A 15,899-nucleotide genomic window follows, 5' to 3' on the forward strand; every position below is an offset into this window, starting at 1 on the left:
TACAGAAGAATAAATTGTTTAATACATAAAAGAAGATAATATTATTCAGAAGAAAGCTTAGGTTGAGAATGAGTATAAACCTGTTTGATACAGTTCAGGTATACAACTCAAAAATGCAATTCCAGGATTTTTACTTTGTTTGTTAAGACACACACTAAACCAGAGGTGAGAACTAACCATGACCTGCTCCAAGAGCTGAGGGACATGTTGACTCTGACACACTTCAGCTTTTCATGGCTGGAAAGCACAAAGATGTTTGACAAATGTAAATTAATGAGAAAATCTTAATATTTTCCTTTCCCTTGAACTGTTTGACAAGACAAGGCTCTGCAGTGTCTCATTGTCTCCAAACATGACATTTCTTGGTTAAACAAAATAGCTGTTTTAACAGCACCCACTCACATCTTCATAATTTCTCTTTTAGTTGAACCACTTGACTCTAAATTTGTATTTCGAATTAAATGTTGGAGGAACAGGTCAGATGTGTTGAGCTGGGGTTATGTGGAAAGGTTTTGAACAATTATTGTGTTACGGTCTTTGTTGTAGAAAACTTTTTGACCAAAATCTAGTTTAACTTTGACTGGATTGATGAGCTAATGCCTAGTCTGACTGGGGCGAGGAAGAAAGTGGACTGATGCTGTTTTAAAACAACTACGATCTAAAAACCTTGTAGTAGCTTATGTGCGTGCCACTTAAGGCACTATATAAGTACAGTCCACTTACAAAATGGTAGATTTGTCCAGTCTACAACAAAATAACAGAATATGCTACATTATATGTCACTTTCATTACTTTTTGTCTGTTTATTTAAACAGGTCTCACTTGTAAATGAGTCTGAGGCTCAATGTGATTTATCTGTGTAAATAAAGGTTGAATGAAAAACATACGCCTGTCAGCAAACTACAAACTACTATACAGCAATCTATTGCAAAGGCACTAACAAGCAAAGACCTTTGACCTTGATTTGTGACCTTAAAGCTGGATTAATGAAAGGATTATGTGACGCACTGCCTAGTCAAGTTTGGTTAAATTATCTTGAGCTGATCAGAAGTTATGACACGGACAAGCAAAGACCTTGTTTAAATTTGACCTTGATCTGTGACCTTGATCTTGAAGCTGGGGGGTAAAAGCTTAAATGCAACACTCCAACAAGAGATGATGCATATGTGTATGAAGTTTTGTTAAATTATCTTGAGCGGATCAGAAGTTGTGGGAGGGAACAGAGAAGGTTTACAGACGTTCGGACAGAGACGGCAACATAAAACATCGAGTAGCGTCTAAAAACTACGACTGGAGTTGTTTTAAGATGTCTGTAATCCACTTTGCTCTCGGCCTCACTCACAGTAACTGTTAATTTATTAATCTGGTCAGAATAAAACACTGTTTTCTCCAATCTGAGGTCATTGAAAGAGCTCTCAAAAACAGGTAAGATATTGTTTGTTCACAACATTTCTACAGAAGTCAATTCTCTGATTATTTCGCCTCTTACATATATGTAATATTGGAACATTTCCTTCTATAAAAGTAAATAATATTGCTGTTTTTTTTTTCTTGTGCAACTGAGAAAATAAAATGCACTGATTGTTTACCCCGCCTCTCGCACAGTCACTGCTGGATATGTGCACCGGTGACCCCCGTGACCCGGAAAGGAAGAAGTGGGTGAATATGGATGGCTGATTTTTAAATCAAATTGTACAAAAACTAAAAGAAGCTTTAAGGCCATCTTCTTAAAATATTATAATTCCTCTTAAAGTTCATACCAACATTTAGAGCCAGTTTCCAGAAAGAAACAAATCTGTTGCATTTTATATTCTAGGCAGACATAAAAGTTTTGTTTTGCATAATTATAGACCTGTTCATGCAGTGATGTCAATAAAAGATGTCAAGGACATAATTAAAGCCCCTCCTTCCCTTTCCCACTTCCCTTCTCGCTACATTCAATAGTGTGACACTACTAGAGGACACAATGCTGAAATCTGCTAAAAGTTTTAAAAAGCTTCCTGTTGTATTCAAGCTAGTCCTTTAATATTTAGATCCTGTGCACAGAGCTGTTGGGATTGAACCGTGCGGACATGTTGTCTTGTTTTAAAGAGGCAGTTTGATAGTGACAAGTCCTCATCCTTCTATGTGTCTTACTCTGAGGCTGTCAGAGCAGCTCAGCTGCCTCCACTTGCTCTTCGATTGTCTGAAGTGCTGTCAAAGGAAAGCAGAGGGAGGATGTGTGCGTTTGCAAATGAGTGTTTCTGTGTGTGTTTGTGTGTGCGTGTGGAGGGAGCTGAAGAGGATGCATGTGTTTGTTCATCTGCGTGTGCACTCTGTGTGCAGTGTATCCATGAGAGACTCTTTAAAACACTCTTTTATTCTGAAGTACAGTGTTCAAGGTGAGATGAGTGATGAATTATTCAGAAATATTTCCCAAAGCAGGAAAAAGGTGTTTTTGGAGGTTAGGCCATTGAAGAGTTGTGTATGTGTGTGTGTGTGTGTATGTGTGTGTGTGTGATGGTGGAAGGGATGTGTGTGTGTGTGTGAGTTTAAAGCATGAGAACAGAAGATGGGAAAAGATTGAGTAAAAATGAGTGGGTGTTTAGAAGGGCAGAGGAACGGTGGAGGTGGAGCACATCCCCAATCAACCAAACAAGTATTCTCCATGTGCAGCTGTAATTGCTAATGTTAGAACAAGTTTATATATATATATATATATATATATATATATATATATATATATATATATACATATGTGTGTGTGATATATGTGTGTGTATATCGTCATATATATGGTTCCATCACCAGATGTGAACATGACTGTAGCGTCTCAGTCAAACACAAAGCAGCGTCAAAATCAAGGTTGTGCTGAAGATCCAGGAGAAACATCTTCTTTTTTTTTGCAGGTCACGGCTCTTTCTGTTCCCTCGGGATCGTTCCATGCTCCTTTAAAATTAGTGTTATTCCTGAAAAATGTGTTGAAACTACAGTATGTTGGAAAAGACTGCTCATGATGTGTGATAATTGTACCTGTGCTAACATTTTTCAGTCAGGTCATCTGGACAGTTTTTTGTTTTTTTGTGCTGAAACGTTTCACCTTCGATCCGGACAAACTGGTGAACAGTTTGACACGACTGTCAATAAGGAAGAGGGCCGGCAATGGAGGAGGGGGCGTACCATAGACACCATCTTAGCACCAACATAACTGGTTTGTTCCACTTTGGAGTAAGCTGTTGGGGAAGAATCAGTTTTGTGTTGTGTGTTTCCTTGACCGATGAAGCCTTCTGGATTGAAGGCAAAACGTTTCAGCACAAAAAAAAAAAAACTGTCCAGATGACCTGACTGAAAAATGTTGGATTGTATACCTGGATTATTGAGCACGGACTTTGTTGTTATACCTGTGCTAAATAACTGATAGGCCGATATGGAAACTGAAAGTCTTAAACAGAATTATTCAAATGCCACAAATATTTTATTCACTAATGTCAGATTGTAAGGTTCTAGTTTTTGTCATGGGATGTAACAGAGCTGTGGGAGTTAATATCTCTGTAACAGATCTCAGAACTGTAAATAAGCATCGGTAAATAAAACCTCTGATGAAGAACAAATCATCGGCAGTTCATCTAAATATTGAACAAAACTTACACAAACATCTAATAAGCTCCATGCTCCCTGTCCGATCGTCAAGGGAACAATGAGGTTCATCAGCAGTCAGGTCATCCTAAATAAACGATTCGATTTGAAGCAAATCTTATTTTTTTTGTATAAAAGGAGAAGAATTTTGTTGTTGTCTACTCTGGAACATTTAGCTAACATATTGATGAAGAGGCAAAATTATGAGAAAAGATGTTAGTTAGAGAAGCATCTGCTGCTGTGCACCAGTTTGGGAGTTTTTTATCTATTTATTTAGGTTTTTTGTCGAACATAGAGTTCATGAATAAGCGAAAAATGATGACCTGCTACCATGAAAGATGAGCGATAACACCTGTCGGTGTGTGTGCGTGTGTTTATTTGTCAGTCTGTCAGCAAAATATGTCACGAAGGAGTGAGAGATTTGAACAAAACTGGTAGAAAGTAATCACAGGAAGAACACCCACAACTGATGAACATTTGGAGTCAACGCGCTTCAATCTGCTTGTCAGAGCTAATCAGACTCAGCCAACCTGAAAATAGCTGTTGTAGGATAAAATCATTAGGGTAATTGTAGTAGTTCTGTATCATTTAAAAGTGCGTGCACGGAAAGTGCAGCGCATGTCTGCCTGACATCCGGATGGAAAGTTTTGCTACATTAAGCTCGGACAGCTTCATCTCAGTCCTGATGGTTTATTTGTGATGGTTGATTTTCAAACTGAGCAGATGTTTAATTATCGGAAATAAATGAGCCCACTTGTGTGAACGAGCGCGGTCTTTAAACTATTAACGTCAGCGAACTTGATTTTATGACAGATCATTAGTTGGGATGAAAAATATAAGTTGGTTGTGCTGGATGTGAATTTAATTGTTCGACACTTTAACGACCATGAACCCAGATTGCTGCGAGCAATTATTCAGCCAAACCTTGTTATGACTCAGATGTACATCCGTGTGTCTCCTTGATAAGGAAACGGTGTTTGTGAGTTTTGATGGGAAGTTTCTTTTTGCAAGCAGAACCTCTGTGAGACAGATGTTCTGCTGTGGGTCTCTCCTCACCTCATCTCCGGCCCCAGGACAGAATGTCTGCGCAGCATGGCCCTGGCCTGGGCGCTGCTCACGTTGGAGGTGGGCTCTCCATTGATGGCCAGGATGATATCCCCCACCCCCAGCCTGCCATCCTGGCAAACAGAGCCCCCTTGGACCACGCTCCGGACCAGCATGCCTGTGCCGTCCTTGATAGCGCTCACCGACATCCCTGCCAACACGTGCACAAACACACAACGCACAGACAAAGCACATACAGGCACGAGTGAATGGAGGGTACGAGCGCCTTGACTGCACGCCAGACAGACAGACAGGCGCCCAAACAAACACCTGACGCTCACCATCATTAGCATAATCAAGACAGACACAAGGCAGATTAACACACAAACACCGCCACACATGCTTGACATTTGCACAGCGTCCTCCTTCGCAGACACACTTACCTAAGCTGAACACACACTCACACACACTCACGCCGGCAAAGGGCAGAGGACACAGGTGACCGAAGGAGCAACACATGCCTTTCACACAAACACCAGACTTTGGCATTATCAGTTTGGACACTAGGTGGATTACACAAACACTTCATTAATGAGAACAGGCAGACGCAGGTAAATCTGTCTTCACAAACATGGGTGCACGCCTCATGCACACGCATTCACACCTCCAAGAGGGGCATTAGACAGTCGGGTCTAAGGCGGACAACACGGCTACGGACTACCGATGCACATCCACAACACTATGGTCGTACATAATTTGAGAGTGGTCAAAAAATGACTTTGTGCTTATGTTGTTTTTTTTTAACTTATATAGTTTATTGTTTTTTGTTTTTGTTGTTACATTCAAATTGCAATACAATCATAGTGCCTGGAGTACATTAAACTGGACACACAATCACCGTCAAAAAAAAGGACAAACCGAACAAAAACAGAGGAACTCTGAATATTTTATGAAAAATATTTCAAAGTTCGAACAGGCCGAAGGACTACGACACAGAATTAGAATACACATTCTATTACAAGTTCTGCTAAAAGAACATTTACAAAGAATAAACGGTAAATGTCCATTTTTATATCAAATCTATGTGTTTTTTGAGCCCAACAACGCTTCTTCTTATGACGACTTAAAGTGATTGTTCAGTTATTTTAAAATGGGGTTTTGTGGAAAGGTATTGAACAATTATTATGTTATCAGTTGTAAAGAGCTCTTTGAGCACTACATGAAAATGAATTCTGATCGGAATAACAAGCTCGCCATTTTAATACAAGTCCAATCTTTAACATTTCAAAGCAGTATAAACCATAGTTTTATTAACATTTATGTTGCTGTCAATAATGTTTTACAGTTGTTTTGGCAGAAATAGTCCAGTGGAAGTACTCAGGTTGCAGCTAGCTCATGCTGCCACTGCTCTCGCAAAACTGATGGTGACTAAAGTGCAAAATAACATTCCCATCAACTGCTAAAAATGTTTAGGACTGGACTTTAATTGAGTTTGGTCATAAAACTCATTATGACCTCATCAATTCAATCAGAATCAAACTTTATTTCTTCAAACGGAGATCATTCAGTGAGCTATCTGTATCCAGTAAGTTATAATAGTTTATGTATTTTCCACAAGCCCCACTCTAAAAGAGCTGAACTGTGACTTTAAGACTGACAGTTTTACACCCACTGGTTCACACATGGGAAGTATCTGTGAAGACTGAACGGGCTTCTTATTGTAATGTTGGAAATAGGCAAGGCAAGAAAAAAAAGGACAACTCTTTGCTCTTAACTCCTGCTCTAAAAGCCGCCATGTTGTGTAAAAACAGACAATGATCACAGAAACTGGACATTCAACCATACAGATGTCATAAATAGCACAAATTATGGAAAAAAAAAAAAAAGTGGTATTTTCTTGTTTTTCAAGTACTTGGGATACATATTGTGATTACGCCTATGGAGACCTGCAAAGGTTTGGGCAGAATGGCCATAAGAAGTTTGCTTTTCTCTACAACACTGAGTTACATTCACAAACTGAGTGTCAATCAAAACAATCTGAAGGCTTCTCGAGTGATGTGAGCTCAGATGAGTTTTAGGATTCGCAACCTGCCTCCCACACGATGACCACTGGAGACTGGCACCAGCTCCCCCGTGACGTGGAAAGGAAAAACGGGAAAATAAAACGTATGGATGTTTTTTTATGAAGGCGTCATAATTTAAAGGTCCAGTGGATTACAATCAGTTTAATTTGCTTCTACAGCTCAGACATAACAAATTCAATATTTGCATTTCTACTACATATTCTAAAGCTTGTGTTTAGTTTCTGTTTGCGGCTATAATCTCACTGGACTCTAAGTTACAGTTTGTACTGAGCTCATGGGGCTAAAGAACTCTCATAGAATAGAGAAATGCTAGAAGGTGCAAATATTACGTTTAAGAAGACGGATATATGTTTAGGATTCCTCAGTTGAGAATGCCTTTAAATAAAAACGGGAATTTCATGCACGCCACACGTCCTGGGGACATTATTTGTTTTATGTTTTCCATAAAGTGACAAATAAATTGAAATTAAAATTGAACTGAAACAGATGTTAGAAAGTGTGGTAGAAGTCAAAGTAAAGAAAACTGAAGGTTTTGCTAGTAGAACTGGTTGAGGAATTAAAATGAAAAAAAAAACTGCAAAATAACTTGCAAGAATATTTTATTTTATATTTATTTATATAATTTAAAAGACTTTAAAACACATCGGTGTGATAACTGACTGCCACCGGTCAACAGAAGAAAGTCTTTCCCTCATTCTGACCACTAAAATGTAAATTTTTTTATACTGCATGTAAAAGTATCAACTCCTTCTCTGTTAATACAAACCCTTTATGTTGCAATGATCCAAGCTCTGTTTGACACATTCTAAAGCCTTTTGCAGTAAAATGTGTAAAAATCACCCAAACCAAAATTAAGAGTTCAACCTGGCTGCAAATATTTACAATTGTTGCACAAAAATATGGAAGTCCATTGATGCCGCACCAGCAAAATCAAAAAGGAGTCATCGCATATGTTTAAAAGTTTATGATCTGAACGATATTGTTTACGTTCTTAGAAAATATTTTCATATTAAAACACACAGTTCTTGTGCTATAACAATACAATTTTATATTTAAAGAGTAAGCCATCACTTTAGGACAATATACTATATACTGCATGCATGATATATATACTATACACTATAATATACTGTACTATACAATATATATACTATATATTTGATGACATTAAACTGTTTTGCAAGAATGTGAATAATTGTATTGTTAGAACACGGTATTTTTCACATTATTACATAACATAGATTTATTTTATTCTGGCTGGGGTGGCAGTAATAAGCTTCCAATTTTATTTGTTATTATTGTGGAAAACATTTTTAAAAAGAAGCAAGGACCTTATATTCAACAAAATGGTATTTGACAACGAAGTCATCTGCAATACTTTGATCATAAGTGCCCAAACTTTTGCATGCTACTATTACTGACGGTTTTAATTTAGATTAAAGTTGTTAACACAAAATCAACAAAACATGAAAAGGAAATATGTGAAGCCCTAAACATCTGGAGTTCCAGAAGACGTTGCTTCATTAAGCCCCTCAGCACAATAACCTGAACCCTTAAACAGATGAAATCAAAGAATGCAGTTATTGCTGTGACCTTGATTTTCTCTACCACAAACATTTACTTAATTTCACCCCCCACCCCACACACACACATAGGTGGCATGTGACCAGAATACAAATGTTTGTTTTTCTTATGCTTTGCATACTGTCTTTAGATAAAAGTGCAGGAGGCTTCCACCCTTCTGTTTTCCTGCCATGTTCCACCACCAGAACACTGGACTCGCAGTTAAAACAACTTCTTACAAGAGTGGAAAATAAAACATATTTTGACGACTTTACATATATTATGGGTTTTCACATGACTTCTAGATATTTTAAATTATTTCCTTAACCCTTTCTTCACCCTTGTATTTGTTCCTCGCCCAAACACACGCACAGACACACATGTATATCATCGCTCAGGTATGAGGACATGTCACCACTCCTCTTCAGGGCAGTCTTCATCACCACCTCCTATTAGCGTCATAATGGCCATGCCTGCGATGTACACACACCAAGACATCATCACCATGAGAAAGACGGAGAACATACCAAGGCTACGGTTGCCCCGGACAACAGTGATTGTCTTCTCAAAGCTTGTGCGAGGAGGCAGAGGAGGAGCTTGCTGCACATTGTCATCCTCCATTGCACTGCAGCGATACCGCAGCTGGTTTTCCTACGAAAGAGACAAGAAGAAGCAGGAGTGAATGCATGACAGAAGGGGGACCACCAAAACATGAGTTTATAATCATGCTGCAGCTCTGAGGTCATACACTGACATCATCATGATGTCACTAGTCAGTGAATATAGCTTTTTATGGATTCAAACAGTGTAATCATTCAAAGGATTTGAATTCACTAAGAAGGAAAAAAAATACCATGACAGTCAAGAAAACACTGATAGATCCTTTATGCACCTGTAGACCAGACCTGGGCATTTCCTGGCCCACGGGCCACATCACACCGTAGGTTATCATAACAAGGTCAGCAGAAAATCAGAAATCATAAATAATTCTGCACACAAACCCACATTTTAATCTTCACGATGTTTGCAGTGCTTTTGTTTTGGAACCAAATGTGTTGGGGTTTAGATCGTTTTAGGCTACTACATGTGGCACAGCCAGGGTTTCCAGGTGGGCCTGACTGAAAGCAGGTCAGCCACCAGATTCAGCATACAATATGGAAAACTGGAACAAAGCTTATTGATACATTGACCCTGAAATGCTGTTAACTAATATAGTTCATACCATGAATGCAGAAATTCACCATAAAAGATAAGCCTCCTAAGACATTTTCTTGGCTTTGTTGGTTGTTGAATTTGAGTCTACTTTAGTTGGTTGGTTGATCTTCATCAATATGGCAGGTTGTACAAACTCCTGTATTTCCGGCCACCAAAGCTCCAGCTTTTCTGACCTAAAAGAGCTAATAGAGTTAGCATCCTGACTGGAGGCATTTTGTGTTGGTGATGCTTCACTGAAGCTTCAAGTATTAGTAAACATGACCATGTGTGGAGATCATTTTAGCTGAGAGGATTATGTACTCTTAGATTTGATGGAGCTGAGATGTAGACGTAGCAGTAATTGGGTGAGATTGATGGTAGATAGTGGTCCGCTCCTGTCGTTTGTCTACATCAGCATTAGGAGGACATACGTGACCAGGGCACCAAAGGTTAGTAGGCAGTGATAAATCCACCTTGACAGAGACAGGAATTGTGCATTAAAAATCTTATTTTCTATTATGACAGATGGCTTACCAGCTAATGTTTTGGCATAAGGTTAATGTTCATGTTTGCAGTGACAATCCACCCGTTTTTTTTTTTGTTTTTTTTTGTAAAATGTAATATGTAATAGCAAATGTTTTAGATTGGTGCTGGGAAAATAATGACACCAAAGATAAGCTACTATCTCTAGTTAGAACCAACTCGTTTGTTCTCTCTCATTCTTCTCAAACTGCAAATGAACTCTCCCTTACTGCCATTGTTTATTCTAATTAGCACCATTCTGTGTTTGTCTGATGCCTCGAGGATTATATCTGGTGACACTCTGATCCAACATTATTGCATTCATCTGCACTAACTCCAGGACCAATGTAAAATGCTGCAACATCTCAAGCAAACACTATTTTATTAGTTCAAAACACCAAAGTTCATGCTCAGTAATCCAGGTATAAAATCCAACAATGTTCAGTCAGGTCATCTGGACGGTTCCTTATTTTTGCTGAGATGTTTCATCCTTCATCCAAAGGACTTCTTCAATCTGAGGAGGCACCAAACAAAACTGATTTCCCTATTATTATTAGCCTTTATATGTCCCTGACATATTTGCATTACAGTTGTTTACATAAATGCTATGGCTAACCATATGCACGAATAGCAGTAGCAGCTAGCTGTAGCAGTTCTGGAGCGTCACTTCTGGCAGGAATAATATAAAATTTCTCCAAGAAAACCATGAAAAGCAAAACTGACACATGAAGAATTATAAAATAGTATTCTCATGAATCATGTGTTGTGTTATCATTAAGCAGAAGTCCAGTTTGGTCTTGGCCAAGCTTGTACTAGCTGTTAGCTCATAAAAATGGTAAAAAATTAAAGCATTTTATTCAATTGTAGGTCATTGAAAGAACTATCTGGAACAGATATGTTTAGAGTAAGATGTTTTGAATTTAAAAAGTATAAATTCAATGTAAACCATTTCCACTGCAACTCTTGTGTTTTCTGTTAGAGTCAGGTCGGAGTAAGTTTATTAAACCTTTTCTATCCTGCTTCTTTTTTTTTTCTTGTCTCCTTTATTTGGATTTATCCTCCATCCACGATCCATTACTTTCCAGCAGCAGACCCTTGTTTTATGTATAAAAACTGTCCTTTAAGGAGTCTATGTGTGGATTTTATAGACATAAGTTATTGCAACACTAAAAATCAATCAGGTTCTTAACTCGTAGGATGAACTTTAAGTGTCTAGAACAATTCTTCCAACCTTTTACAAAATACTCAGCTTTAAACACCCTACGAAGAAAAGTTTTTGACATTTTCTCAAGGTTTCCCTCTGCTGTGCTGTGGCTCTGTGGCCTTACAAAAAAGTTTAAAAGCACTACAAAAGCAAAGGCCTTAGGAGTTATTCTAAAATGTAATAACATGGAGTAAGGTAGCTTTTTTCACGTCTCCCTTGGCACTTAACAAAATAAAAGGTCAATACGTAAATTTGTAGAATTTTGAAGTGTATCAGGACGTTCAAGCAGCAATGAAATTCTAAAGCTAATTTTGCAACATGGCTGCCTTTGATGAGAACACTTCTATGAGAGAGAACTTTATGTCCTTGTGGTAGACTGTATGTCAGTGCAAGCAATAAGCACTTTTCATTGAAGGTAAAATTAATGGCAATTAAGCGACAGCGAGTACAAAAGGTTTGCCTGACTTAGACTGAGTTGCAGCCACAATTTAAATCGTTGACACCGAGCACTTTCTCTGTACTCGGCACTGTGATATCGATACAGCCGTCTTTTAGCTCCACTTTACAGAACGTGAATGAAGAGAACAGGCACTGACATGGTAATCTCCTTCAGAGCAGCTAAAAAGGCTACCCACAGAACCTCAGGGTTACAAGACAACAAGAAATGGTGCACGAATTAAACGACTGCAGTTTTATCAAAGCTGTCAGTGCAAAGATGTTTCCTGCTGAGTCTAAAGCATTCAGACAAAATCTCATTTACAGAAAATATAAAAGGTGATAGGGCATGATTTAATAACAACAGAGGATGTTCATCTAGAGTTCAGGAAACAAAGAGTCCCAGAAATTCAAGTGAAGTTAGGTCAGAAAGTTACAGTAGTACAGTATTTTATCAGCCGTCACATCAGTCATAAACATAAAGGAAGGTGACGGAGTCAAAAATCCTCCTTCAGGCAGGTCTAGTGGCTCTCTAAATGTATGTGCACTGACCATAGATAGACCATACCAATGGTTCAGAGGTTGCTAAATGCACCAGTCTGCGTGATCAGCGCCTTACATGAATGCTTTTGGACTTTGGGAGGAAACCATAGTTCCCGGAGAAAAACCATTCAAACAAGAGTACATGCAAACTCCACTCAGAAAGACCCCAGGTCCAAGCGGGCATTGAATCCAGGGCTTTCTTGCTGTGAGGCAGCAGTGCTAAACACCAAGCTGTCATGCTGTCCGGTTATAATTAAATGAGCATCAAAATAGATTATTATAAGCTCAGATGTTGCAGTTTATTCTTGTTTTTTTTTTTTTTCAGCTGCTCCCCTCTCTGGGGGTTGCCATAATGAGCAAACCTGCATGAGAAATATGCCAAAGGTTTTACATCACATGCCATCCTCGTGGAATCTGGGCTCAAACCCGCAGCTTCAGAATTACTGTATAAGGTTGTGGTACTGTGATTTGGCACTATATAAATAAACTGAATTGAATTGAACTTTAGAGGCGATGCAAAAGGCGAGGTGCACACTGGACAGGTTTCCAGACCATCACAGGAACAAAGAGACAAACAAGACAAACAACCATTCACTCTCTCACTCTCACCTAGAGACAATTTAGAGTTACCAATCAGTCTAACATGCATGTTTTGGTATGTGGGAGGAAACTGGAGTACCCGGAGAAAACCTACATGTACAGTGATGCATGAATGTTTGTGAACCCTTTAGAATTTTCTATATTTCTGCATAAATTTGACCTAAAACTTCATCAGATTTTCACACAAGTCCTACAAGTAGATAAAGAGAACCCAGTTCAACAAATGAAACTAAAAAAAATTATACTTGGTTATTTATTTATTGATGAAAATGATCCAATATTACATATTTGTGAGTGGTAAAAGTATGTGAACCTTTGCTTTCAGTATCTGCTGTGACCCCCCTGTGCAGAAATAACTACAACTAAATGTTTCTGGTAACTGTGGATCAGTCCGTATCACCAGCTTGAAGAATTGTATCCATTCCTCTGTACAGAACAGCTTCAACTCTGGATGTTGGTGGGTTTCCTCACATTACCTGCACTCTTCAGGTCCTTCCACAGCATGTGGATTAAGGTCAGGATTTTGACTTGGCCACTCCAAAACATGAACTTTATTCTTCTTGAACATTCTTTGGTAGAGCCACTTGGGTGTTTAGGGTCATTGTGTCGCTGCATGACCCACCTTCTCTTGAGATTCACTTCATGGACAGATGTTCTGACATTTTCCTTTAGAATTGTCCAATATAATTCAGAATTCATTGTTCCATCAATGGTGGTGAACCATCCTGGCCCAGAGGCAGTAAGACGGGCCCAAACCATGATACTATGACCAACATGTTTCACAGATGGGATAAGGTTCTTATGCAGGAATGCAGGAATGCAGTTTTTCTCCAAACAAAACTCTTTTCATTTAAACCAAAAAGTTTTATTTTGGTCTCATCCATCCACAAAACCTTCTTCCAACAGTCTTCTGGTTTGTCCACATGATCTTTGTCAAACTGCAGATGAGCAGCCATGTTCTTTTTGGAGAGCAGTGTCTTCCTCCTTCAACCTGCCATGAACCATTGTTCAGAGTTCTCCTGATGGTGGACTCATGAACATCAACATTAGTCGATGTGAGAGAGACCTTCTGTTGTTAGAAGTTACCCTGGGGTCCCTTGTGACCTTGCTGACTATTACACACCTTGTTCTTGGAGTGATCTTTGATGGTTCACCACTCCTGGATTGGGGGAGTCCAAACTCTTTGGAGATGGTTTGTAAACTTTTCCAGCCTGAGGAGCGTCAGCTCTTTTTCTGAGCTCCTCAGAAATTTTCTTTGTTCCTGCCATGATCCACTTCCACAAACATGATGTAAAGAGCAGACTGATAGATCCTGTTCTTTAAATCAAACAGGGTGCCCCCTCACACCTGATCATCATCCCATTGACTGAAAACACCTGAATCTAATTTCACCTTCAAATGAACTGCTAATCCTAGAGGTTCACATACTTTTACCACTCATAAATATGTAATTTTGGATAATTTTACTCAATAAATAAATGACCAAGTATAATTCATTCAACCTTTATTTATTCAACCTTTATTTAGACAGGTAATCCCATTGAGCCTCGAGGACTCATTTACAAGAGAGACCTGATTTCAACAAAGAAAGATGACAACAATGGACAACAGTAACAACAATAAACAGTTATAAAAAGATACTGCAGTTTTTTTGTTGTTTGTTTTTTAACAAATAGGATGGCTAAAAGGAAAAGGTAACAAAAAACAGCTAGATTCTAAGGCGAATGTAGAAAACTAAAAACAGGAACATGTCTGCATTGGACCCTGCCAGGAGTCCAGCAGATTCTTAAAGACACTTAGAGAGGTCAAGGTCGAGAGCTTCAAATATTTTTTTAAGATATTCCAGGAAACAGGAGCGGAGTAGGAGAAGGCCCTTTTGCCTAGTTCAGTCCTCACTGAGGGAACACTGCAGGTAATAATGTCCTGAGAGCGCACTCCGTAGCTGCACTCACGCAGAGACAAGTAGGAGGAGATGTATGAAGGCAGCAGACCAAGAAGAGATTTAAAGATGAAAATGTACCAGTGAGAGAGTCTGCGTGAAGTTAATGATGTCCAGTTAACCAGTGAATACTGGGTGCAGTGGTGGGTACGATAATCACAGCCAGTTATGAATCTTAGTGCACCATGATAGACAGCATCCAACATCTGCAGGGTTCTTGTAGGAGCGTTCATGTAAATAATGTCACCGTAATCAATGGAGGGAAGGAAAGTCACAGATACAAGGCGTTTCCTAGCATTCAGGGTTAGACAGGATCTGTTTCTGAAAAAGAAGTTCTAGTTTAACTTTCAGTTTCTTAAATAATGTTTATGTTTCATTTTTAACTGGGTTCTAATTATTTATTTTTAGGACTTGTGTGAAAATCTGATGATGTTTATGCAGAAATATAGATAATTATAAAGAGTTCACAAACTTTCAAGCACCGCTGTACAGTGGGTTGAAGATGCAAACTCCACACAGAAAGGCCCCAGGCAGGCAGTCCTATCACGGTCTTGCTATGAGGCAACAGTTCTTACCACTGTGCCTTTGTTCCACCAAACAACAGAAATGCTGGCACTAAACTTATTCTGTACAACATACCGTGTAGCGTGGCTGGCTGAAGCTGTTGTCCTCCGAGTTCCAAGTTGTTGTGTTGAAATGCACCTCAGCTGCTGCAGCTAGCAGGCTGGCCTGGGTCTGGCTGTCTGCGTCATCGGTCGAGGCCCTTGCACTCCTCTCAGCGATGGGCGTCAAGCCACCACACAGCTCCAGCTGAGGGTACAATATTCCAGTATTGAATTGTTGACAATAAAAATGAGTAATAAAATAACTACAGAAATCCTGCCCAAGATTGCCTGGATGGCTTAAAAGTGAACCAAAAAAAATAAAAAAAAATTAAAAAAAAGCCCTGCAAATTCACACTAATATAAACAGGCTTCAGAAGGTGACTGTAAATTAGACACCCTGAACTCTCCGTCTGTCTCCATCTGTAGTGTGGTCGAGGATTGTCTTCGTATACCGGCTGCATTAAAAATTCACAAGGCCTGTAACTGGAGCCTCTCGTCCTCGTTACCAAGCCACAGTGCAAAACAAAAAGAAGTAATACAATACCTTTTGT

The 15,899-nt window shown here is 39.0% G+C and overlaps 1 protein-coding gene across 1 annotated transcript in view; it reads right to left on the bottom strand.

The window, feature by feature from the left end:
• Window positions 1-15,899, bottom strand: part of si:dkey-92j12.5 (multiple PDZ domain protein) — a 74,152-nt gene that overhangs the window by 28,660 nt on the left and 29,593 nt on the right. Inside the window, exons 18-20 of the mRNA XM_037674348.1 lie at window positions 15,383-15,553; window positions 8,834-8,957; window positions 4,672-4,870 (exon numbers count right to left, since the gene is read on the bottom strand). Of these exons, the coding sequence (XP_037530276.1) occupies window positions 4,672-4,870; window positions 8,834-8,957; window positions 15,383-15,553 (494 nt within the window). The remainder of the gene's footprint in view (window positions 1-4,671; window positions 4,871-8,833; window positions 8,958-15,382; window positions 15,554-15,899) is intronic.

The sequence above is a fragment of the Nematolebias whitei genome, chromosome 3, assembly GCF_014905685.2.
Source record: "Nematolebias whitei isolate Nwh7 chromosome 3, NemWhi1, whole genome shotgun sequence".
Classification (NCBI taxonomy): Eukaryota; Metazoa; Chordata; class Actinopteri; order Cyprinodontiformes; family Rivulidae; genus Nematolebias; species Nematolebias whitei.